General features: G+C 37.0%; 1 protein-coding gene across 4 annotated transcripts in view; it reads right to left on the bottom strand.

The window, feature by feature from the left end:
• Positions 1–477: 477 nt before the first annotated feature.
• NR5A2 (nuclear receptor subfamily 5 group A member 2) overlaps positions 478–26,793 on the bottom strand; it is a 90,442-nt gene continuing 64,126 nt past the window's right edge. For all 4 annotated transcript variants that reach the window (XM_048067007.2, XM_067001639.1, XM_048067008.2 and 1 more), the window contains one exon: positions 478–3,773. In XM_048067007.2, coding sequence (XP_047922964.1) covers positions 3,526–3,773 — 248 coding nt within the window. In that variant the 3' untranslated portion in view covers positions 478–3,525. The remainder of the gene's footprint in view (positions 3,774–26,793) is intronic.

Here is a 26,793-nt window from a genome sequence, read left to right on the forward strand (position 1 = left end):
GAAGCTCTGGAGTAGCCCCTGGCCCTGTGGTGTATTTACATTGCTAAGAGGTTATCCTGAGCTCTGCTGGATCCTGTTACCTGATTTTCTTTTGTTCTGTCATTTTCCCCCTCCAATTCTTTGGCTGCTTAACCCTTTATGAACGACGTTTAAAGTGAAAGTTAAGTGTGCAGAATGAGATGAAATGCATTATCATCATTTTTTTTCAACTGATAAGTTCCTTTTTGACTAGACACTCAGCTTTTCTGATCTGTTTAGCAGGGTTTATTTTGCTTGAGACTACGCAATTTCACCATCACTGTCTGAGCTTTTGAAGGTGCAGCTCTCCACATTTGTATCATCCTCTCTGCATCAGATTTCTTAGGAGCTCTCATGTCTCTTATATTTTACTCTGTTCTTCTGAGAAACGGATCTTTGACCAGTGCTTTGTTTCAGTGGAACGATGTTAGCATAAAGACAACCTAAAAGTAGTCAGCATGGGCATATCAATATTTATTGGAATACTGGAAAAAAAAATCCATTGGTGATGAGAAACTCCTGGCAAGAACTGACGTGACAATATGTATTTCACCGATACAGTAAGAGAACTTCAACTTCAACAAGTAAATCACTGCACATTCTAAAAGTTGCATGGATTTAAATCCAAGGCAGCTGCAGAACATCTGTAATACAAACAGTCAGACTTTACAGATTGTCTGTTTACAAACACAGAACAACTATAATAAACCAGCCAAAGCCAAAACCTTTGAATTTTAGTCTGCTTTTACTGATATGTCCTGTAATCGATAAGGCAGTCAGAAGTAAATGTCTGGTTACAAAGTAGTTAACAATTAACATGAGGGTGTTTTTCTTTTCTTTTTTTTTTTTTGTTTGCAAACTTTGGGCAATCTAGTGGGATTCTTGGAACCACAGATATGGGCAAATACATGTTAGTTTACTAGCAATTGTTTCTATTAAACTGTATGAAAAATTCTACTTTTCTGTTACATCCCTATTTTAATTATTTCGTCGTGTATATAGATAATGGTGCTGTGAATATGGTTAGCAACATTTTTTGTCCTTTTTTCTTTAATATTCAGTGAGATTCACTGTAGCATTTCAATAAGAAAAAAAGAAAAGAAAACACAGAATGTGAACACTTGAAATATGTTTTGTTTTTCTTTTAAAAAGTGAAGGAATGACTGCACTCATCATTATACCCACTATACATGTGGGTATAAGTATGTCACAGTCACTGTCAATTGCCACCTGCATCTTACTTTCGGTTAATTTAGTTTGTCTGAGGAAGAATGCTGTTATTTAGATAGTGCTGCCATGCCTGTTGTGTAGGATGACTATGAGAGGTGTATTCGGTTTGCTTTTGGTCAGTATGACAGTGCATGTGTTCTGTGGTACAAGGCAGGCATCTAGGAGTTGCAGACATTAGGCTTTGCTGTGTTTGTACCCTATGCGTGGACAGAATATTATAGCTGATTAATACAGGAGATTAAAATAACGTTTTGTACTAATGCAGATGTAATAACTAAAGTCTTTGGTATACAATGTATGAATGTTTGGAAAAAATTAAGAGAATGCACCTTTTCAAGTTCACATGAAACAGAAAAAGCTACAACTCACATAATTTACAATAGATTTAAATAAACTACAGTTAGGATTATGAAGATTTACAGACATTTAATCAAGTAAATGATTTTAATTTGTGAAGACCCTTGTGTGTCCCTGAACTATGTTCCACTAACTTGAAGACATGCTACAGTAAACACATATATTTGGCTTCTTCATTCTGGCTATATCTTATATAAAGATGAAACCAAAGAACAATAAATTAGCATCGTAATTGTCTACAGTGGAAACTATCATATACAATATAAATAAACTATTCAAAAGCCAGCAATCTTCATGAAAAAAAAATCAGAGGATTAGGATTTTATACAGTTTCTACAAGTGATTGTACAGCCGATAATCTCAAAAATTAAAGTCAAACTGAAATCCCCCCCTATTGATTTTAGTGTCTCACGACATACAGTAATTAAGTACTGGTAAAATAATTACCAATTTGAAAGCAATATTAAGGAAATCACTGCTTTGCAATTTTGTCACAGTTTTTTCCCACAGGACCTAAAGAATGTAAACACTATGTTTTTGTTAATGTTAGAGATTAATACTTTATTTTAAATGTATGTTGATCCACACCTGCACAGTTACCTTTAAGGATAATGAAATAAGGCAAGACTTATAACTGTGGCACTACATGTTAATACTGATATCTTCATTTGGACAGAGAGAGAATTGTTTGTTCTTCTCTAATATTTGTTCTGCAGCAGACTTTGGCCTACATAGACATAGCAGTATCACTCTTCTTTCTTTGCGTAAAAGATGTGTATTACCTAACTTCCAAAAAAAAAAAAGAAACACAAAAAAACCAACACCAAGTTTCATTAGATACTGGATGTTTGAGTCGGTATCTTAATTACTGGCAATTTTTAAAGACCATTTTTTAATAAGCTCTGTGGTATCATCAGCTCAAACAATTTACTTGTCTATTCTTGCGTTGCTAAATGCATTTTAGTTCTTTTTTTTTCTTTTTTTTTTGTTTTAACATTGGTATTCAGTGTCTTAGAAAGGACTTTTTGTCAAAAAAGCTGTAATTGGTGGTGCTTAAAATATCTGAGTTTCCTTTATTTGAAAATGGCCATGAATATATAGCAGATCCATATTTTAGCCACTGCACTAGTAAAGTGTATAGCTGATTTGGCTAGTATTTTTGACATGTTTATCTTTGATATTTAGTTGCTAGCCAATAACAGTAGTAGAAGAGGGATACTGCCTGATTTAACAACATGAACACGTGACAAAACAAACTTCAGAACACAGTAAGAATGCCAAGCTCACTTGATAACACTCTTCATATTAGCTATTTGCATGCCTGAGAGACAGTCAAAACTGGCCTCATAGCATGTGGTGGCCATACTACATTGCATGTGGCCTGTGCCAGCTCTCTCTTACAGATTGTTGAACGGATGCCACATCATTTATCACAGAAGAAGTAAGTGTTGGGTCCTTGGAAGGATGGTAGAAGATGCTGTGGATGCAGCTTTGCATCTATTACAACTGTTTTAGAAGTCCTGCTATACAATGAAGGAATTTAGTGCACTCAAATTCCCCACTACCTTAGCTTGATAATACAGATCAGTTTTTTTTTCCCTAGATTTCTTCATATTGGCAATCAGCAGAGTTAAATATACAAGAATCATTCTGTCCTTTTTCATGTTGACATTGGTGACAGTATCCACTTGTTAAGTTCGCTTCACTCCAGTCTAAAGTCCTGTAGATATTCCTTTGGGGATGTGTAGCATATGATTCACAGTTTGCAATACAAATACCCTGATACATCACTTATTTACTATTAGTATTTGATTATTATACCATTTTTCAAAGTCTTAAAACCACGTTTTAATTAGTGTTGCTCGGAGCAGTTCAGAGTATATCTTTTTCTTTGAAAGCAGAAGCTCTAATGGGTATAATTTATGCTCTTTTTGCATGCAGCATCTCAATGAGAAGGTTATTACACGGAACATCCCCGTTCAGGTGTTTGTAGTAGAGGTATTCTTCAGCCTGCATACTGATGGCCCGGATTTCTGGTAGTCGCAGGAGAAGCTGCCCAAATTTGTCAGTTTGCTGTGGGTAATTACACATTGTGTAGTCCAGCAGAGCAGCATTCACTTGTTCCTGAACACCTTCCACAAGCTGGAAGTTCTCTAGGTTTTTGACGTCTGAACGATAATTAGAAAAAAAAAAAAATTGAGTTGCATTTTAATTCTTGTTTACTAAGGCAGTGTTTCACTAAATGGATGTATTTTTTTTCCTCCTGACAAAAGCATACTTTAGAAGCTGCTGAATATTCAGTGAACCCTTTTGCCAACTTTCCTGGGAAAATGATCACAAAAGAGCTTTAGCGGAATGTCTTGTTGAAATTCTGCATATACCTCAAATCAATTAGACACCAATGGAGTCTGAGCAAGGTCAGCTCTTTTCATATCTTACAAAAAGAAAGGTTGAGGATTCCTAAAGTAGAAGACCATAATATATTGCTAGCAAATGAGTCCCAAGAGGAAGCCCTATCTTTAACCTAGTATGTTACACAATTCATATAATTCTGTATTAATTTTTCTGACCCAAGGTGAAATCTGTGTCCAGGGTATGATGTAGTTAATTCTAATAAAAAGTGACAGGGTTCTTGTTTCTGTTTGACATTTTCTAAATGATTCTGAAAGCCTTTGACTTGTCTAGCCTATGTTAATGAACCATCTGGTACACTCCAGTGACTGCCAAAATAATCTTCCCTACTAGAAACTCTCTAAAATATATATTTCACTGACTAATGATCTTTATAAAATGAAATCATTGTCCTTTGGGTGGAATATCAGATAAGAATGGTGCCCTTTAACCTGACTATGCTTTCTGAAATCCAACATGCTAATTTTCTTTGATATTGGACAACAGGGGCACTTAGATCAGTAGGCAGGCAGGGTTTGCTCATTCTGCCTCTGTTTGATTATCTTCTTCATATACAGGAAGTTCAAGCGCTGGAAATGGCAGTCAGAGATAAACGCCAATATATGAACTCCTTACTACTTGATTCCCTTCATAAAACTAATTCTGATGGCATCTTTTGACATGTCTGAAAAATACAGGAGTTATTCCAAAGCTTGCAAATTAGACTGTTGCTATAATGCAGAAAGGGTGAAGTGATCAAAGTGCTCTTGCTGGGAGAATTTGTTCTTGTTGAGGTTTGATCATCTATACCATCAGTAGAGTACTCTAATACAGTTTCTTGTAAGGCTAGAGAGCAGCAATACTGAGCACAAGTACTCTGTTAATTCACTTTGAATAAAGACAAATCTGCCAGTTTATGGATGTTTGAGCAAGGGAGATGGGGAATTCGGCAGAATTTGGTTCATTGTAAATCCCAGCCTTTAATTGGAGGGGAAATGAGTGTTTTCCTTCGTAAAATAAAGGAAAGCGTGCACTGGTTCCCCAGTCCAACAGTGGCCTGGGAGGCTATGTAAATTGGGTCTAACTGCACCTTTTCCTAGATGTGCTTTAAATAGACCAGTGTTGGTTCCTGCAAGTAACTGTGTGCTGGAATATGAGGGACGTAGTTGAAGGAGGCAAACATTTTCCTCAGGACAAGAGAACAGGAGGGATGCCAAGGATCCCAATGGCAGAGCAGGGTAGCATGCACAGCCTCCAGGCTTTGGGCAGGAGCCTCTGCAGTGTGCTGTGCTGGCCGCTGGCTGCCCTTCAGGGTTGCTCTTGTATGGGCTGGGGTGAGCGTTTCCTGCCGTGATCGTTACTGTCTGCCTCTTTCCTGTCCCACTTTCATTGTGGAAATGAAGCAAGTGGCTCTCTGGATTTGTGCTGCTTGCTTGGGAACCAGGACATGACCTCTGCCTGAATTTTGCTAGCTGGCCTTAAGGAACTCACTAGCAGTACTTAAATGACGATGACTGTCCAACAAGAATCATCTGAAATTTTCAGTATCCAGAGTGAGGAGAACTGGAAATTTCAAAGCTGCCATGCCTGGTCCCTGAGCTACTCAAACTCGTTTATCCAAAGTGCTCTCATCTCATGTATGTTAACAATAAATGCTGTAGTAAAGTGAATACAGACAGGCTGAATACAAAGAGAGAAGTCTAAGGGTCTGTGCAGACCAGAGAGCGCTATGTAAAGCTCCATAGACATGTCTCAAGCTCTTGTGATATTTTTTTATCTTTTTAAAGAAGAGGTTTGCCAAGCACATAATTGCAATATAAATTAGGTAGTTATTTTTGAGAGAGAATCAAAAATGGTGGCCGAACTCTAATACAGATGAATAGCAACAAAGGAAAAATATAAGAGCACTGTGAATATTACATTACTTCTGGTAGCGCTGAGCTCTGCAGGTACAGCAAGGAATGCTGCACAGTTTTCTCTTCTGGCACTTTGTCCCTATCAGCTAGTGTTGGATAACGTTAGTTATATGTTTTTTTCCTGTAGATGTTTTGTTGTGCTTTGGGTTTGTTTTTGTTCCTGACATTTATTAGATGAATTTGGCCATAGGTACGTGGTTTAGTTTTCCAAGTGTTTCCTTTTCTATAAGGATCCTTTGAATGCTAACGCTGTAGGTTGGTGAAACACCAGGTAATGCTGGGGTAACTCTGCTGAAGTCAGTGATGTACAATGAGCATGAAATCTGCTACCGATGTACAACACAACAGTCTCTTGTGCTTTCATACAATTTTTCATTCCTGTCTGCTTTTTAGAGTTGCCATGTCTCTCATCAATCTTTACGTCGGTTAGTAACAATTTGAAGTACACGTTTAAGCTTAATGTAAGAAATAATTTTCCAGGGCTTAGACACTTGTAAGTTAAATGAGTAGGAATAGGTCCCCCCTCCTCCCACCCACACACCCTTTAAATCCTAGCAGCTAGAAAAAGTGTTTTGTGTTGCTTACAGTAAGTATAGGTCTCTTATCTCTTCTACTTTATTCACTCAGGGACTAATTACCAACTTTTTACATGAAACAGCCTTACTGCGAGCTCACAGTGGGGCACACATCTTTTTCTATCCTTATTGGAAAGTAAACCCTTAGGTCTTCTGGAATATATTATATGTTTTACAAGAAATAGCAATTGCTTTTCTGTCAAACAAAGAATTTTTTGTCCTCTATAGCTTACTTTTGACGATTAAGACAAAAACAGTATTATAGTGTGTCAGGATCTGCTCTGCACTCACAGTAAAGATCTGCTAGTATTCCCACAAATCCCCAAATTTTGATTGTTTTATACATCTGCTATAAAGCTGTGCTTTAAGCTGAAACTGCATATAACATTCAGCCTGAGGAGAACACTTTTGCATATTTTTTCCCAAAAATGGGTCTGGTCTTTAGAGGGGGAAAATATTTAGGTTTCAGAGAGATTTTCTCCCTCTCATATTCCAAACATGAAATACTGAAAATTTGGTGGTGTATTAATCTGTAGAGAGATTCCCTTGGTCTGGGAATTTCAAAAAGCAAAATGAAAGAGAATGAGAGATTTAAATCTGAAAAATAGTAACTGCTTAGAAAAATAGTAACTGCAGCGTAAATATTTCCCAAAGAAAGCTGGTTATATTTTACTGCACGCATCTTTTATCAGACACCCTTTCCATGTAAAGCGATGAACAGGTGCACACACAGATAGTTCAGTTTCCTCTGTGGATTTTGCACCTTTGCAAGTCCTGGTACTGCAAGGATGAAATTAGGTTATGTTTTGGCTTCTCTGTGGGTAGAAGTTCCTCACTTCCGTAAGGCTGGAAAAACGTGTGTTCCAGGCAGTAAGACTCGATATTAGCCCAAGGTCAAGTTTTATCTCCCTGAATGGGTGTGCGAGCCTCAGCTCTGCAAGCAATATGTAGGATTTTATTAAAAGCCAACAGCCCCCAATGCCTGGCAGCTCTTAGGAATGGCAGTCAAAGGGGCACAGGTAAAATAGGATGGCTTCTAAACTCAAGTGGTGGGGCAAGTGGTTTCAGGCTCACTTGCTGAGATGTCTGTTTGTCTGTTTTTTCCAGCTGGACTGGAGATTTTGTAGGTAGATTTTGCCATGTGATAAAGAAATCTTGGAAGGCAGGAAGAGTTATGGTTGGTAAACTGCCAGTCTCTGAAAATTGCCAACAGTTCTCTTTCACGGGAACTAATGGTAACAAAAGCAGCCCGGCAAAGCACATCTGCCATGGGTGTACGCCGTGCTGTATCTATGCCTCCTTCACAGGCAAAATGCTACAGAGATGGAAGATTTATGGTAAAGATGAGGTCGTTACTGCAAAATTCCCCTCAATGCTATTAGAGTGTGGTTGTACTGAATATTATTTATTTAAAAGGCACAGGAAACACATTTTGATAGATGTACTTGTTAATCAGTTGTAAGGTGCTATCGTCAGCGCTTCCCAAAACTTGAGAAACCTTCCCATTATAACAGCAGCAGTCACTTTTGTTTTTGTAAGATGCACAAGTCCATATTGAATACATAGAAAACTTTTCTTGTCTTCTAAAGGATTCTTTCTCTGGCACCAGTTAAGCTGTAACAGTGTAACGACTGATCTCTGACTTTATTAGGGTCATAAAGTAATTTTCACCTTCAGTTGAAGGTAACGTCAGATAATGGGCACATTGTTTTGAAAATATTGATTAAATTATTCTCTAGCAATGTATTTCATTCATGCATAAGTGTTGGGCAAAATGATATGCATTTCTAAAGCAAGAATAAGATGCTCCCGAGAGAAGCAGCTGTAATTCTCAGTCCGAATCTCAATCCATCCCCTCAGCACTCGGTCTTGGAGGACCTTTGTTTCAGAGCAACTCAGAACTCAACTACAACATATTTTTGTGGTGTTTTATAGTGGCAGGCTTCTTTCTAGTGTTTTTAAAATATTGAAGCATATTTTTCTATGCCAAAAAGGTTGTAAAATGACAGATTCTTACTGAGAATATCAGTTCCTGACCTCTACTAAGAACTGTGTTATTTACTTTTTTTAACAATTTTATAATTGCTTTTGCCACTGTTAGCCCTACAATGGAAAGGGAGCTAGGGGTTATGAAGCTGAATTCCTCTTCTTGTGCAACTGAGAAATTATTTTACTAAACTTCAGTTTTTTTCTGTTCTTGCAGTCCCAGTGAAGACAAAGGGCGAAGCCTAATTTGATCTCTCAAATCTTTATTACTGGTGTAATTACTGAGTCATCACTTGAGAAAATAAAACAGCTTGACTTTCGACAGCTCAGGCTGAGAGTTTACTGACTTGAAAGTTAAACAAACAAACAAAATGTCCACCCGCTTCTTATCCTGGCACCACAGGAGCCAACATCCTTATACCTTTCAAATGAGGCAAATGTGATAGGGTGGTCATTGAAACACAATAAAGCGGGGTCCTGCCAGGCCTCTTTTGGAAGGAAAGCTGCTCACAAGTCCAGAGCCAAAGTCCACAGCCCCAGCTGCACCTGTAAATGCAAAGTCCGGTGCTTCTCCCTGAGACTTGTGAGGGAAAAGCAGGGCCGGGTGCAGGAACAGCTCGGGCTGTGGAGAGCCAGTTGGGAGAGCTGGTTAAGGAAAGCTATACATTGCCAGCGGGTGGAGAGGGAACCTGCCTGGGCTGACATGGGTTTCAGGTTCCTGCTTCCAGGATTCTTTGTGCATTTGATCTGGTGACCACAGATCAGTCCTAGAAAAAATGACTCGACCCAAGTCTCTCTTTTCCAGGGACAAGTTCTGAAACAACTGTCCTGTGGAGCCATGATTGTATTTGTATGCAGGTACATGTCAATAAGCTGTGGCAGAAGTGATTTATGGAAGATCTCACAGATAAACTGAGAAAGAACGTGAGTTAAAACTCATTTTTCCTAACTCCTCACCAAGTCCCAGGTCCGTAGTATATGCCTGGGCTAGAAATGTTTGTCTTCTAAATATTCTGTTGGAATAAGCACAGATAAGAAAACTAGTATGGTAATTATCACGGTATCAGCTGGCCTCAATATGTACATGTTTACATGCAGGCAGATCCACAGCCCTAGCATTAGTTTTTATCACACTGTTACCAGAAAAGAAGTATCACATTTGATAAAAATAGAAAATTAAACTTATGATAAAAGAGTTAACAAAATAAGAATAAACAGGAAATTTAATGAACCACGTGGTTTGCCTAGTTAATTTCTGAAACATCATTTTAATCTTCCATAACACATGAACAATACAGGATTGTCGGTGTTTTAAAGGAATTGGCTGCCAGTGTCTACAATTTGTAGGGTGTGAATAGTTTAAAATATCATAAATATTTATGAAGTTCCTGGGAATGGTGATACGGACATCATGCAAAATCCTTGAAGTTATGAACTGAGGCAGAAAGGGTGTTCTATGCAGCTTGCGATAATAGGCAGTGCTGTATAATGGAGAGGAGCAGCGAACAGTCTATTATTTGGATGAGAAGCAGCTAAATGTTTGGAAAAAAGGGAATGAAAATTTTAGAAATTCACTTCCTTCTAGAAAATATTTGCTTTGCTTTTGCTCAGACCTTTGCAACTTTTCTGAATTATTGGATTTATATTTAGCTTTGCTCTCATGAGGAGTTTGGATGCTAGCTATCCTTTCCCTCTCTATCCTTCTCCTTCTACTCAAGTACTGTTTAAAATAGAAATAATGGACCAGGTTAATCTCAGAGGTATTTCTACTGCTGTCACTGGAACTGCACCAAGGGGTGACATAGTCCTAAACCAAGAAATATAAATATTTTCTGGAAAAATATCCTATATAAATTTCTACTGAGGTTAAAACACAGAAGTACAGCTGCCACTGAAACCCTTTTGAGTAGCAGGCTGTATCCTTTTATAAAGCCCATCTGTCTCTGCAGAGTATAAAAAATGCATGATCATAAAAAGCAGTGCTCCTTAGGGGAAAAATCTCTCTGTACTAATCTTGTAGTCACTTTACAAAACAGTTTTTAATCCCAAATTTGCATTTGATTTTCAGTCAGGAACTTTTGTGGTTTTTGCAAAGTTTTCTTATTCCATTAGAATAAGATATGAGGTACAGTTTGTTCAGGTGGCAAGTCCAGACTATGAATAAACCAACGTTATCATATGAAAGAGAATTAAACAGGCAGATCCAAGTGGGGATATATTAAGCCAAATTTAAGCTCCAGTAGTTGAATTTAGCCTGTACTAGATGTCTGGTTTGCCTCAGGATATATTCAGCTTTCCAGCTAATCGACTGAGGAAAACTGCCTCAGGTATGATAAAATTTACAAGACAGCTCAGTCGAATAGTTCTTGTTATAAATACTAGCTTAAAGGCATTCTTCTGGTCTTTGGGATCAGGACTGTATTTGCATTTAATTATTATATTTCAAACTTTTTTGAACTTGGTTAAAAATATTAGACCAGCCAATTATATTGTTATAGTGGTTTATGGATAAGAGCAGAACTTCATACCACTTTTTTATTACTTGGTGAATTTTCTTTGCACTTTTCTTTCTGTTTACATCCAAAGTCCCACAGGAGCAAAGATTATTACAATATACTGTCTCTAAAAGAAGGAAATATAGCTAAGCAAAGGTGTTTTAGTGATGTGCTGCTCAAAGGGGTGCAATACTGTACCATGACTGTCAGTGTTATCATCAAATAATTTAGAATTTTAAGTCCTCTGCCTTATTTTGAGAGAAGGCTCAGTGTGATACAATCGGCCAATCATCATTTATGGATGTATTGATTTTTAAAAATATATTTTTTCTCTATTTAGATATTTTTTTAAGACATGATTTCACTAGCTTTATGTGCCAATATTTGCACTAGCTTGGAACTGAACATGTTTTTTTCACTGAACTATGTTGCGTTAGTGGAAGCAGATTCTAATCTAGAAAGAACATGAAAAAGACGATCACTTATGCCCGTGTAAGATGTGGGAAGTGGAAATTGCTGATAGAACTGTTTTTAATATACTTTTGTTGAAACAATATAAAGCAAAGGGTTATTCATTTAATTGCTCAGTGCTGAAAGCACTACAGCATAGCTGCAGTAGAAATGACTCCCATTAGCCAAATGTTTGAATTTTACTATTCAGAAGAGCTAGACTTCACTGTTGACATTTACAGCTATTTACCTTGTAAACATAACTGCAAACAGCTCACAAGACCATTGAGGGTACATTGAAGCTGTTTTGTCCGAGATGCTGTTTCGATTCCGTATCAAACTAGTATTGACAAAAAACTTTCAGGCTTAGATGAAAAGCACGGATGAGCTCAGTCCTGTTGTATATTTGCAGGTGGCAGTCATCAGATTATTACCAGGCCTGACCACACAGCCTGTGTGCTTGCCTAGATGTGCTCTTTGAAGCAGGGTGTTTCCCCATCTGTAGGTATTTTTTTGGTGGACAGAACTGAATTGCCATTTGGAATGAAACTTGTTTATTTTTCATTTTATAGTAAAAGTTATATGAGCTGCTTCTGCAATTTTTGTAGTACTAATTTGGATTTCTTACTTTAAAGGTTAATCTTCCTGAATGTTATGTCCAGGCGAAGAAACCTGGCTTTCCTCTAACCTTGTGTCCGTGACAGACAACGGCTATACATTGGGCGGGACACAATTCATGTAAGTACACATGTGCATCCTCAACTTTTAGTTTCGTGGCAATGCAAAGGCTTTCAAATTCTAAGGTATTCAGCAACAAACAGTGCATTCATAGCTGTAAATTACCACAGTCACCAAGTGCCAAGGTAATCACGGACTCCTGCAGCAGAGCCTGCCCGCCTGCCCTGCAGGATCTCCATGCTGGAGGATGCCAAACAGCCTGAACATGTTGGGAGCAATGCGCTCGCACGTTTACTTTTGTTCTTGGCATTCTTGGTTTACATTTGCTAATTGGAAGTTAATGTCTTCCCACAGGCAAACAAACATATTTAAACCAAAAATTACACTATTTTTTTCCAAACTCTGTATTGAAAAGCTTTTCCTAGTGCACAGTCCGAGGAGCACCTCTGAGTCTGCCATCTTACTGGAGTACCTTTTTCACCTCTACTTTATCTGTATGATTAACGCAGAGATTATTGGTCTGTTCACCTTAATCTAAGTCAGTTTACTTGATGTAGTCTAGTTCAATGAAGATTAACACAATTCTTAACATTTCTGTCTAACCAAACCTAATGATCTTGCAGTGAAGCGCAGCCCAGCAATACTTTGATATTCATTTCCTAGGTTGGCTTCATTTTTTTTTTTTTTTTTTTTTTTTTTAAAATAGAGATCCCAGCACAGAAAAGACAAATCAAGCTTGACACCTGGATAAAAAATCACGTACTGGAAAAACTTGACATAGAATTCAGTGGTGTCAAAAATACTAGATATTTGATGTTTCAAATTCAGACATTCTTCATTTAGACCAAAATAACAGACATTTATAGTGCACCTTACTGCTGGTGACTATTTAACAGCTAGGTGCTCTCACAGCATGGTACTCTTTATGTGCTCAGTAATGAAAGTTTGCTATTGATTTTTCTGTAGCTGCTTGTAACTATTATAGTTGATACATCAATAGAAAAGGAAAGCACAATGTTTCATAGGAGGCAGAAAATCAGAGAATACATGATGCTGTGACAGTAAATCATGGCATAATCTCAAGAATTGATAGATGGTTACTGCTAACTTGAAACCCATGGCTTTCTCTGAAAAGACTAGCCTATAATCGCCCAATATGTTCTAACAGACTGACTGCCCGTAATAGTGGTAAAGGACACAACACAATGTTTCATCTTCAGAATAATGGTTTCCGCAGGCCAGGTTGTTTTGCTGGGGTGGATTTCGTTTTGTGTGCTACCGCAAAAGAAGGGCGAAAGAGTGGTTGGAATGCAATTTAGATTAATAGGTAAAAGTTGTAGGAAAAAGTCTTTTTTTTTTTTTTTCCTCTTTCTTCCCTCTTCAGGAAAGAGCACAGAAGGTTTATGTTTAAAAAAAAAAAAAAGAAGAGAAGTTGTCATTAATTTTTAACAGCAAAAGTCTGCAGTTAGTTGAAAAGGAAACGCAAAAGAGCTGATTATTCTTGAGATCAAAATATTGGAGCTGTTTTGTCAAGAAAGGCAAATGCAGAGAAAATAAGTTTACCACAGCCATTTCCAGCTCCACAGCATCCTGAAAAGGTGCCAACGGCACGTAAGTAATTGAAAGCTCTTTTAAGTGTCCGCTTCTCTCTGCCATGTTTTTGAGGGGAACAGTAATTTCAAAATTTTACAGTATGCCTAGTGAGGTTTTAGCAGGAATGTTCTTAATTGCTCTGTTCCCTCTTTATTCCCTGGCTCATCTCTGGTATTTATCTGTGGTTTTAATTAATTGTGAGGGTCTTATTTCCCTCTCTCAAAACAGAAAGGGAAGAAGAACCACAGGTAGGAGTTAGCTGGCCAGCTGGAGCACAGTGGGAAGTTTAAAGGACACTGCTTCCCCAGTAGCCTCTTGGCAATGTTCCTCTCTGAAAGAATATTTTCAGTGCACAGTGTTGTTTTCCAGCACTGCTTTAGGGGATGAAAGTCTGATACCCATCCGTTTCAACCTTGCTGGTGTCCGTTCTCTAAAGCCAAAGGTCTTCCAGAAGAGATGGACTTAGACAAAAGGAAACAACTTTCTCAAGCTACCACGCACTCAGCCTGTCTCAGTCTGGGCTTGAAGAACAGTCCGTGTCATTTATTCTGCCTCGGCTATGGGCTTTCCCCAGTGAAAGATCAGATAGCATCTTGTCTCATCATGACCAGTTCACGGATCTCTCTCACAATTTTTGGTGCTGGGAGAGAGGAAAGATGCTGTTGTAGTGTAATTTCCTGTTCTGATGCTGAAATCTACCTCCCTCTTGAGATGACACTTTCCTTCACCTGGCAAGCAGAGGTGTTGTGCAAAATGTTTATAATATGCATCAGCTGGGGAGAACTCTAAATGTAGGATTTTCCTTATTAATCCTTGACTAATCTTATAAAGTGAACTCTTAAAATGTCTTTAGGAGGATGGTCATGTGCGGACTAAACCTTTGCAAGCCACCTGGGCTGTTTTGGGGCTTAAGTATCTATTTCAATTTGCCCCATGCCCAGTAGCTCTGCAAAGACCCAGAGCAGTACAGGGAACCTCCGCTCTACAAAGTTCATCCAGCCTTAGTAGCAGCTTTGCCAGGGCCTGAGGAGCTGCAATTTTCGCTCCCCACCCCTTTCCTGCCAGCAGAAGTCAGTGGGACGTGCTCCAAGCCATAAGCTTGGGAACGAGTGTTTCTGCACAGTCCCGTTCCGTCTCCCAGTTCGTGATCACAGCTGTGTTCAAGGCTGAGCCGTTAAGTTTGTTTCTGAATTTTCTTTCATTGTTTCTTTCCTGTTTGCCTCTATTTCCTCCCTCTCCATCTCTCGCTTGGCTTTGATCACAGTTCCGTGGTTTCTCTTTCCTTCCTGTACTTTTCCCCGTTCTCTTGACCCCTCTCCTATCTCCAACCCCCCGTTCTGTTTCTCTGGTCCAGTTGCTGCTGTCCCTCATTTTTACCTCCTGCTCTTGGTTCCTGCTGTGCACAGGTATCCTCTTCTCCACCACTCCTCTCCCATCACTCTTGCAATTCCTTCTTTCCCCTGGCCTTTTCCTATTTATTTCTCCTGCTACTTCTTTTCAGCGTTTCTTTGCAGTATTTCACCCCTCTATTTTTGCTCCCTTAGAGACAGCCATTGCTTTCTTTTCTCTTTCAGTGTCCAAGCTGGCACAAGCATCAGAGGGATAAGAGAGAGAGGGGAATGTGGCCTATGTCTGCGGTGTGTCTCCAGTGCATGGCTGACAGTCACACACACAGACTTTCAGGTAGGAGCCTCTGCAGTGTGTTTTCAAGTAAAAATGAGTGAGGAGCAGGTCCTAGTTTGTAGTCTGTACATTCTTGTATTAAAATTATGTAATAAGTAATATGTTATAGCAGCTGTGAAGTTAATTTAGCCATTGCCTTCCTTTAGCATGTTCCTCTCTCAGTGAAGCATTTAAGTGTATGCCCAAATTAAAAATATAGGGTGGTCTGACTGGCTTCAAGATTAAGTATATTCACTGATTTATTTATATCTTTATATGTAACCATTTATTCCCAAATTACACTGGGAAACTTGCCTAACAAAAGCAGCCACTGATGTTAAACACCGCTACCAATAGCAGCAAAGAAAAAAACAAACCCTCTATAATCCCAGACTTCCTTTGTTACATATGAAATACACTCAAACTTGCACCTTGAACATCTACTATGTATATTAAAAATGGGACAGAAATTCTAAAAGTATTTTCAAAGCAGAGACAAATGTAAATGTGAGTAATTTGAAGGTGATTCCCACCCTGAACTATTTTAAATCCATTCTTACTAATATTCTATATACATATTAGAGAGTGAAAAAGTGCAGAGTGCACCAGGTTATTCTGAAATCCCCACTGTCTGCATACAAAGGCAGCAGTACAGAATACAAATACTGCTTGATACCCATGTTTCTAATTACTTGTGAGATGTGTATCTATCAAATATATGACCTAATTTTCTCTCAAGCATCTAATCCTATTGTTATTTCAAAACCTTCCAAAATACGCATTTTAGAAAAAAAAAAAAAAAAGAAAAAAAAGAAAATGTACTTGCTGAAGATGGTTAATGTCTTTTTTTTTTTTTTTTTTTTCAAGGTTTGCAGCTGTCAGACAAGCAGACAACATAAACCGGTGATGATCAGATTGGATCAAATTCATGCCTCAAATGATACTATTATATTCAACAGTTACTTGAATTTGCAACATTCGTTGCATTTTGTGAAACAAAGTCAGGACAAATCAACAGTGTTTATTAATTTTTCTCTATAATTTAGTGAAGTTTATCTAAGAAACTTCATCAGCCATGAAACAGGAGGCAATCTCTGGAATTCTACAAGAATTTAATCATTTATGACTGACATCCAGGGTGGAGATGAATGAATACTTATTTATTAAAAATAGTGGTTTAATTCTTAACTATAACATATAACCCCAGTATATATATGTATATTTACTTATATATTTTTTGTGAATTCAATACATATTATATATTATATATCTATATTTCTAATCTCTCTATATAATAGTATATTATATATATATAATCTGTATTTTATTCACAAAAATAAATGATTGGAAGTTTCATCAAGAAACATATCTGTAATATAGACACTCTCCTGATTTCTTTCAGACTGTCTGCACAATGTATGGAACCTGCATGGGAGGCTGGACTAAAACCTGTCAGCTCAGTGAAAAAGCGTTTTCAGGAGCAAAGGAATGTTTGTCAAAGTCTTTGCTCCATACATCATCATTTAGCATCTCTAAGAACTTTCAAGGACTGCTTTTTAATTGTTTGGCTTTGCTACAGGTTTTGATAGATAAAGTGAAGGTAAGATGTCTTTGCTTTTGTTTCTCTATAAAGAGTTCAAAAATCCCACAGATATAAAAGAACAGGGCAAAAGCAAATCCACTCTGTCCTGCATGTTGCACACAATGCTACAATTTGCTTCTAAAAATCTCTTAAAAGATGAATTCTCACAGTTTTTGCAAAGTTTTAGACACCAGCGTGAAAATACAGCAAGGAACTCCTGTCATGTTGAATTATTAACAAAGAAAAAGATCAAATTTACTCAAAATGCATTCCAGGTATTTTAAATCAGATTCGTTTAACTATGGTCTTTGTTTTGGTATCTGTAGATATTTAAATGGTATCTATAGATATTTAAACAATGATGTTTCAATTTGTTTGTACCTTACAGAGTATCTTTAATACTCTGGATTTCACCACTTTTTACAAAGATAACTATTCTTTTCATTTACCAGATAGAGGAACAGATATATGAAAGACTTCAAAGCTGCATAGTCTGTAATGGAGTCAAAAACAGAGACAAGAGGGTTCATTTCTGTATTGAGCAATGCTGGCTCCCTTACAGGAAAAGTCCCTTATGAGATGATCCTAAAATGATTTTCTTGTCCATATTCATACATTTTCTTTCCCAGAGGATTGAAGTAGAAAAGTGGAACAGCTCTTCTAGCAGCAGAGTGGAGAACCTTGGCTGCTTTGCCTGAGAGCCAGAGAAGAGTTAAATGTTTCACAATCAGACTGGCTATTTAACTCTTCTCCTGACCCACATAATCTCTAATGAGAAAGTTATACCTAGTTTCCATAGGCAAGGCAGGACATGCAGCAGTGAGGGGCTATATAAATAATCAAGTTCAAACGCAGCAGATTGAGGGAAATTTGTAAAAACTGTGAAATTGGGAGACTCATGATGAATTTAATCATCTTGCCTATGAAATTTACTGATGTGGGGATAAGAAAGAACCCATACGATCATCATCATTACCTCCTTCATCCTTCTGCCAATGCCAGCCATAGATCTGGCAATTTGTACATCAAGTTTGTAACTTTTGATTGAGTTGTATCATAATACTTTAAAGAAGTGGTCACCTTGATTTCAAGAAAGGGAGCCTCCATATTATATCTATAGATGGGTTCTTCCAAAAAACAGTGATCTTCACCTTGAAATTGGACTACTTCTAATATAATTAATCCCAAATTAATACAATGATCCTGCAAATATGTTCTTACGTTGACTTCCATGGAATGGTCACAGCAGCCATTGTCTGCTGAATTAAACTTTTAACAAATATCATGTGGCCTCATCATAATCACATCTCAGTTACCACAGAATTTCTTCCTTTGACCTTGGCGTACACCACTGCCAAGACACCCTTACGAGCTCATTAATATGCTGGTTTTTTTTTGCATCCTCCCTTTTCTCTGCTATATCAGACATGAATTGTGTTCACTTTCAAGGTCCTATAGCTGTTTCTTCACTACCTATCATCAACCATTCAGTGTCACAAGGTCACCTCCTGCCTCTGAATTGCCCGCAATGCCATCTCCATCATCTGTTCACCAGTTTTCCAGACCACGTGCTTTCTGTTTTCTCCACTCTGACTCATGCTTAATAGGAGCTCTCCCCAGCTCTCTTTAACTACTTTCTTCATATCCCCTTGCAAAACTTTTTGTTGTGACATTTAAGACAGGTGACTCTGGGCTGTAGGTGTGTTGGGATTGTGCTTCGCATCCCTCTGCCATCCTCTGCCAGTCAACACCTACCGATCCTCATCTATTTAGACTGCTTATTTTAAAGGAGTATAGATGTATTAAAATTCCACCTGCCGTTAAGGATTCTGAATCAGAAAATTAGGAAACGTTACTATTAATAGTCTGAACAACAAGTTTGTCATAGTGAAAGGATCCTCCTAGTTAGAGGTCTCATTTTATGTTCTCTGGTGTCATTCCCAGCCTATCTGTGGCTGGGAATTCATTCCAAAAAGTCTTCTATTTGAAATCTTTTAGTACAGCAAAAAATAGTCAAGAATCAAAGGGGGGCAAATATTTTGTCAGACACTAGTACATGGAATAAATGTCCTTAAATAAATCTTATCTTTATCTATTATTCAGCTTTCAGCTAACAAATTATATTCAGTCCCTCCCTTGTTATAAATACATATTGATTAGTTTTAAACTCTGAACTTCAGAATGAGTTATATCTGGTCACTGCTAAACTGTTCTCTTTGCTAAAGGGAAAAAAACCTCAACACCCATTATACTGCATTTAATTAAGACAAGCATCAGCTTTATGTACCATTATTTGCTTCTGCCAACTCTCAGTGGCATAAATATTGAACAGCCACATCTTCCGAATACTAATCGATCCTTTCTGAATTCCAAATGATTACATAAAATTTAGGAAATGTTTCTTTGCCAGTATTATCCTCAGATGCTTACTGTAGTTAGAGTTGAGATATGAGCCTGGACTTGACAAGTGTGCAGTACATATTTGTTTAAATTCAGATGTAATGTGGAGAAGCCTGAAAGCCCTGGCTGAATGTTAATTGTACAGAACCCCTCAACTGTTCTCTTACTGGTCATCAGGTGCGGTCTTAAAAGTACACTTGGGTAACAGTGTGAATGAACATAACAAAACTGCCAATGGATTTAATAAAACCACCTTATAGCAGCCCAAGTATACGTATGTGATATCAATAATATATGTATAAAATCGAGGATAAAAATATTTGTATATTTATAAACTATCAAAAGTAAAAACTGCTAAAGCAACTATTTTGAATAGGACTTCAGTGCTCTCTGAAGACTTAAGACAGTCTTCAAGACTTGAGTACTGTCTGTCACAGCAAGTAAGAAAACACCTCCGTGATGACCAGTCTGTCCCTAGGTAAGTGCTTCGTTGTGGACTTATATTGGCTTGTCAAGGGAGGCCTTGCCATGCGTTACTCCTCGCTTCACATTCATAGCACCTACCTCACATCCTGCACTGAGGGTGCTACATGAAGGAAAATTATTGTTTTCTGTGAGTTTTTTGGATACTAAAATATTGGAATTATTTCGGGGTGGGTGGGCAGGTTGATTTTTGGCTAATTCCTTTTCTTAGTGAGTTCACATGTTTACTGGACTGTGCTTTGATGACCTGGTGTAGACTCTTTAACCAGGAAGTGTAAAAGGCAGATCCATAGTTGTTGAAAGTATTGTGCAATTACTAGGCAGGCTGCAAAAAAGATTCAAATATGCCAAAATTTGTTAGGTTATTCCTTTATATCTGTATCATATCTATGGGTCTATAATAATCCTGCGTTAATTCTTTATTGTCTAATTCTAGACCTTTGTTCCCTGTTTCCTACTTCAGGCCATTTTGGCCTGATAAGACCTCCTGCCTCACTGACTCCTTCATTTCTTTCTGTTGCTCTTTTTGTTTGTGTGCCCTTAAGCATCATAAATACTGCCAACATTTAATCAATATCCCTTGTTATTTAATGCCCAGTTGATGCTTATTATACACTTATTTTTTGATCTGCATAGATCGTACCCCAAATTAAAACCTCAGCAAAAGCTGTGGAAGTGAAAATATGTACAGCCCAGTGTTTCACCATTTTTGCTACTTTTTTTTTTTTTTTAACCTTATCTTTTGTGTAGATTTAGATTGCAAGCTCACTGAGGTACAGACTGGCTAGTCTGTAAATCTGATAGACATATATACATAAAATACATTAAAAATACAATAGCTAATTTAATTTAATTTATTTTTAAATTTTTTTTTCCAGCTTCAGAGTTTTTCAAAACCACATTGATGTGAGTTAATGGAATCAGATGAAACAAAGCACAGGCAGACTTTCTGCTGCTTCTTTTGCGTGTTCACAGGAAGCTACTCATAGTCCTGTGAATAGAAAGGGTAGAGTCTGTCTCGAAAATGCTTCATTTCAGCCTGTTTCATTGCTATAAAGAGCTTAATAGGAATGTTTATCTTCCAAAAGTGCCTATAGCGGAGTCCAATACTGGGGCCTACTCCTCTAATCTCAGCTCTGGAGCTTTAGGAAGACTAAAAGCAAGGAAAGATTTGCTAACATTTCTCTTACCCAACAGAAATGGGTATGGATTATTGCCTAGTCAGGGTGGATCTCTGCTGAACCTGTAAGTAACACCGTGGTTTGTTTGAAAACAGGTTTTTTTTTCTTCCTTTAATCAAGAGCCCATTGTTTGTCCATAGCAATTAAATGTTTACCATTTCTACAGGTTCCTCTTGTCTTATGTTAAGTGAGATGTGAGATCAATAGTGGCTCTGCAATTATTTGCCCATTGATAAAGTCTTCATTTCTTAAATGAAGTACATTTATCTGTGTCCTGACAATGATAAGAGAGCGGTACCAGTCAGTTGCTGCCTACTCTAGCATTTAGCTCCAGGCAGACACGTGCCTGGACATGGGTCAAATGATGTCTAACTTTCTTCCTATTGGCATTTCACTTTACAAACTGCTTTGATGGGAGGTTTGACAAATCATCCTTGCTGAATTTGAATAATAAAAATTAGCAGGACAAATAGGAAGTTGGGTAAAGAGCAATGGCTGATTTCAGTGACCAGTCTGTAGTGTGACTGACTGGCGACAGTTATATGTTTCATTAAAAAAAAATAAAAATCATTTAAATGTAGTAATTTAGCAAGTGGAATTACTGAAAAATTATCCGAACTTTATTCTGTGATAGGAAGAAGATCAAAGAAACAGTGAGACAAATTTTGGCTCCAGTAAAATCAGAGAAATTGTCTTCCGTTTTAGTGAGGCCAAGATTTCACTACAGTGGAACATGGCTATCTATTTCTTTCCCAGAATTAGATAATTCAACATTGCTTTTTTAAATTTTTAATTTCTAACTCTTCTAACTCTGACAAAGTAAGAAAGGAGCTTCCAAAGTACTGTCAAATTCATTAAAGAAAATTCAAAGAAGCTGATAAACTGGCACAATTGCTTTTCCTATTTGTAGTATATCTTGATTCAAACTAGCAATTATTTATGACAAAGGAAATTTTATTTAGTTTTAGACCTACTTTTTGATAATGTGTACTGTGGACTATACTGGTTATGTTTTATAGAAAAATTAGTTGTATTTCTCTGGGATTATGGTAAAGAAATTGCATTATTGTCAGTTTGGCTAGCTTTCAGAAAGCCAGATATGTTTGTTATTTAGTAGGAAATTCAATGAAGACTTACTTGTCTGAACATCAACTTTCTCAGATGTTCTCTTTCCACGTTTTGGACGTGAATTCATACATGTAAAGCCTGCAGAACTAGTGTTAAAAGTAGGTTTAACACTCAAGTTTCTCAAAGGTTTCTTCCTCCTCTCCCATTCTGCAATGTATGCCCCCACAAAGCAGTCATGTTTTGGGTTTTGCAAATAGGTAAACCTCAATGAAAGAAAGGTTTGTAAAGATAACTGCTGTAAGAACTGAAGTTCTGATTTAGTTCCAAGGAAGCTAATAGCTCGAGATAATTGAAATGGAGATTGATTAAAAAAATAAATTGCTATTTCTAGACCATCTAAACAGAAGACTTATTTCAAGTAAATCATGCTGGTAGACAAATTGCTCCTTTGCAATAAAATGCTTTGGCTCCTGAAGTCCATCTTGTCTTCAAATAAAACATTCAATCAGCATCCAGCATATCATTTACAGCGAAGGAGCACGCTGGTACAGAATTCAAACATGTCGATCAGAAGTCAACTTGGGGAAGAGGTGACTAGAAGGTGGTTTATACCAGGCTACACAACCAAAACTTTTGAGGGCAATTTTGATCACAAGACCTGCGTCTATTTGCTTTAATGTGATCTCAGGTGTCAGTCAGACTGCTTGATTTGCATAATGCTGTTCTGGTGCACAGCGAGAGAGGAGAGCAACAGAGGTTTGTGAGGAGGTACGCAGCTGGGGAAGCACCACAGAGGACTGACTCATGGAAAGATTGTTTGTGATTCTTTAAGGGAACCCTGCTGGACTAGTGTAATAGATCTGTCAATCATGTAAGTGGATCAGAGTAATGTGATTGAATTTAAATTTAGTCTAAACTTCTGGTGTGTTGACAGAGTAATCAACTGACTGTTGATGGTGCAGTGAAGCTGTGAAGGAAAGTGTTTCTACATTTCATGTCGTTATGAGTCAAGGCTCTTGTTACTCTAAAACACAGTTGAGTCCCTGCCATGCACAAGGAAGTCATCCCCACTGTGGTTGTGATGATTGTGCTGGTTGTAAGGACTGCTTTGTTCCCTGTTGACTTTTAACCTATGGGCACACAAAAGCTGAAGGATTGATTCAGGTGAACTGGTTATCTGCTGAGAACAATAGCCCAAGTGCGATGGACTTGTTCCTCTCCAGGGACTGGCAGTGACTGGATTAATAGCATGAGAAACCACTGATGGCCAGACAGACAGTCACTGAAGTATGAAGATCCATTGGCTTGAAAGGAATTTTTGTTTATGTACAGAGAAGTAAGAACTGCCTGGCTATAAAGTGTTTTATTTTATAACTGATGGAAGAAATGTAAGTTACCTAATTCTAAATATATTCATTCTCAATAGGACTACACACCAAGGAGATGCTACACTGTCTAAAAAAATAGTTACCAAAATAGTTTGGCTTCTTGAATGATAACTGAGTCAACTTTGGCAAGGTTGTTCAGTTGGGACAGATAGTTGGAGAAAGGAACAGAGCTCCAGTGCCTGAATGTACCACTCACTGGAGTGGCTGCAGAAACATTTGTGTGCTGCTGGCTACAAAGGTTACGATAAACATGCACCTATCTAAGCTTCAATAGCATCTTCTTTAGTGCTACCAGCAATCAAAAGCATTTTCTTGTTTAAACCCTTTGGAAACTCTGACAAGTAAACAATGAACAATTTAAAAACTAGCACGCAAGACTGATATGATTTAATTATGTTTTCAAAAAATTATTGTGTGCTATGGGGCTTGAACATTATTTTACTGATATTTTACTAAGCTAATCACTGCTGAAATGTTAGGAAAAAAAGACAATATTATTTGCCCTCAAGGAGATTGCCATCTTGTGAAAATACAGGCAATATGGTACAGCCAGGAATAACAAACAGCTTTAGGAGGCAGCTTCATAACTGTTTGGTTATAAAAAAACCCACAACCAACCACAACCGACAACAAAAAAACAGCTTCTTCTCAATAAATTAATTCTGTGGATTATTGACTTTGTGTTGCCACACAAACAATAGCATAAGGCTTTACTGGATTGGTTAACACTGTGGGAGGGCATCCTTAGAAATGAAAAAAAGCTGGTATGTCTTGAAGTGCTTCTTATTCCATTAAATATTGCAGAGACAGATTTTCAACAAGAGCCTGCTCAGATTTGTGAAATATTTTATTATTAATAATATGTTTTCAATGCTAAGACCAGTTTTCTGTTGAGATGCCTAAGAGACAAAGGTATGTGTCAAATGCACCTTGATACTTAGGTACAATAATTGCACCCAATTATTTCAGCAGAATTTGATGCTTAATTAGTTTTGACAGTCCTGCTGAATGCCTACCAGCATTGTTAGGCACTTCAATGTCTTAAAAAACCTGACTCACTCAACTTCAGCCAGACAATTCATTCATCATTTTGGGCACAAACTTAAGTACTACTTAGCTGGAAAAGGTATCTATGTTTTTCATTTGAGTTTTGTCATCATTCTCATTAAATATTTGCCTTAGTTCTTTGGGTCAGGTGACAATATCTTTATATTTTACTCTTTGTAGAAAACATCTAGCTTGGACTTTTAGCAAATCAAGTTATGCAGTATGTTAAATAGTGAATTATCAGTTTCAAAGGTGCAGATCCTTTCTTCGCTACGTCATTTCTATATGTAAGTAATACGACTATAAGGCTCCCATTAGCAGCAGAATTAGCTCCGTAGCTAATATAGTAGCATAAATGAGAGAAAAACTGGATAACTTGACTTTATACAACCTTGCAAGGTATTTATACGCATCTGCTTTTGTAGCTGAGTATGCTACCTTGCAGAATTAGAAAAGCTGAAGGTGTAAGAATGATTCCTAAATCAATGCAGAGTACTTGAAGAGCTGATGAAAGTGATCACACAAAAAGACCACCTAAATGTGAGCATTTTCCAAATGTACTTCACTTGTTCAGCTAATTTAAAGTACCACTGAACTGAGATGAATTCTCTAAATATTTTATTAGAGGAAAGCTACAGGCTCTTCAGACATTTCTGTACCACTGTCTAATGACTGTAAAACCTACTTATTAGGAATTAGGAAATCTGAATTCTTGTTGTTCATCAGATTAAATAATAAACCATAATTTCTGTTAATAGAAAGCTTGCTTTTCCATCTCTGAATCTGATGTGGAAAGAGACAAAGTCTTTAATATAAAATATTAATAGCTTCCAAGCAAATCCATCATCTCTTTTCCTAGGAATCAGAATGTACATAATTCATAACAATCATTAGCTAAGTAATTCTTATTTTTTTTCTATATGTTTTGTGTCCTATACCTCTGAAGTATTGATTTTTTATTGTCGTGTTTAAAGAGAGCTTCATCTAAAACCTTCCAAAACAGGTACGAACTCTATAAACATGACATGGAAGGGCATATTTCAGAGAGTAATTGAGGCTTTACAGTGTATCCAAAACATCTTGCTCCTTTTAATTTAAATGCAATTGTATTATAATAATTTATTTGTAAAATTCTATTCTCTTTACATAAGATTTTTAAAAAACTGATAATTAAAGAAAAACATTACTAAATGTCACCACTTTTGATATTTCTTTCATTATTATGCTTGGCTCAACTTTTCACTCTCTTCATAGACAAAATAACTTTTGAGTAAAACCAGAATTTTGCCTATGGAGGGATCTATATACGTCTGGATCTGACCTTATTTGTTTTTAGATCTCTCCTTTCTATTTCCTTAAAGTAAATAAGAAATTCACTTGGTCAAAGTTTATTTAGACCAGTTCTATTAAGTCAACAAAATGCAAACTTGAAATGGAAGACAGGAAGAAAAATCTTTTCCTATGAAGTCAATAGGAATCCATCTCCCTAAGTCCTCTTTTTTTCTTAATTTGTTATTTTTATTATTATTATTGAATCCATCTCCCTAAGTCCTCTTTTTTTCTTAATTTGTTATTTTTATTATTATTATTTTAATTTATTATTCCTGGCATTGGTGATATTTCTTGGCTGATTCATTGCAGGGCACTGGTTTAACTAATTTGTCTTGCATAGGTATCTTTCCCTTTGTGTCCTCTCTGCTAATACAAAACAATCTTCCCTTTAAAGGTTATTTCCTTGCTAGATTTGCCATAAAGCTATTATCATTAATCTACACTTTAAGAGTTCCTTTCACTTTTTACAAACTATGAGTTGCATTCCTGATTTATGTGTTAGGATGTGACAGCCATATGCAAACAAAACTGTTTATACTTACTGCAAATGCCCTTAAAAAAGAGGGTTATTTCAACCATATTTCCACACCATCTGCTTTACATAACCATATTCAATATCATAAAAATATACCAATCAGTATTTTCTCTGTCCTTTAGAATTTATAATGGAATTTTATTCTTGTTCTGGAATATTCATAAAGTACATACAGTAAGCTTGTAATACTCTAGTAAATTCCTTATGTTTCAGGAATCAGTTGCATAGAAATCCACTTTTAATTTTCCTACATAATTTTCCTTTGTGAAGTGATAATTAAAAAAAGAATCCTCAGTTTACTGTGAACCTCATAAAATATACTTAAAGTCTCATTCATTTTTCAGGAAAAAAATAATAAAACCAAAATATTTTTAATATTTTAAGGGGGAGAAACAACAATATTAAGTAAGGAATACGAAGAGTAAA

Source organism: Anser cygnoides, chromosome 8, assembly GCF_040182565.1.
Source record: "Anser cygnoides isolate HZ-2024a breed goose chromosome 8, Taihu_goose_T2T_genome, whole genome shotgun sequence".
Taxonomy (NCBI): Eukaryota; Metazoa; Chordata; class Aves; order Anseriformes; family Anatidae; genus Anser; species Anser cygnoides.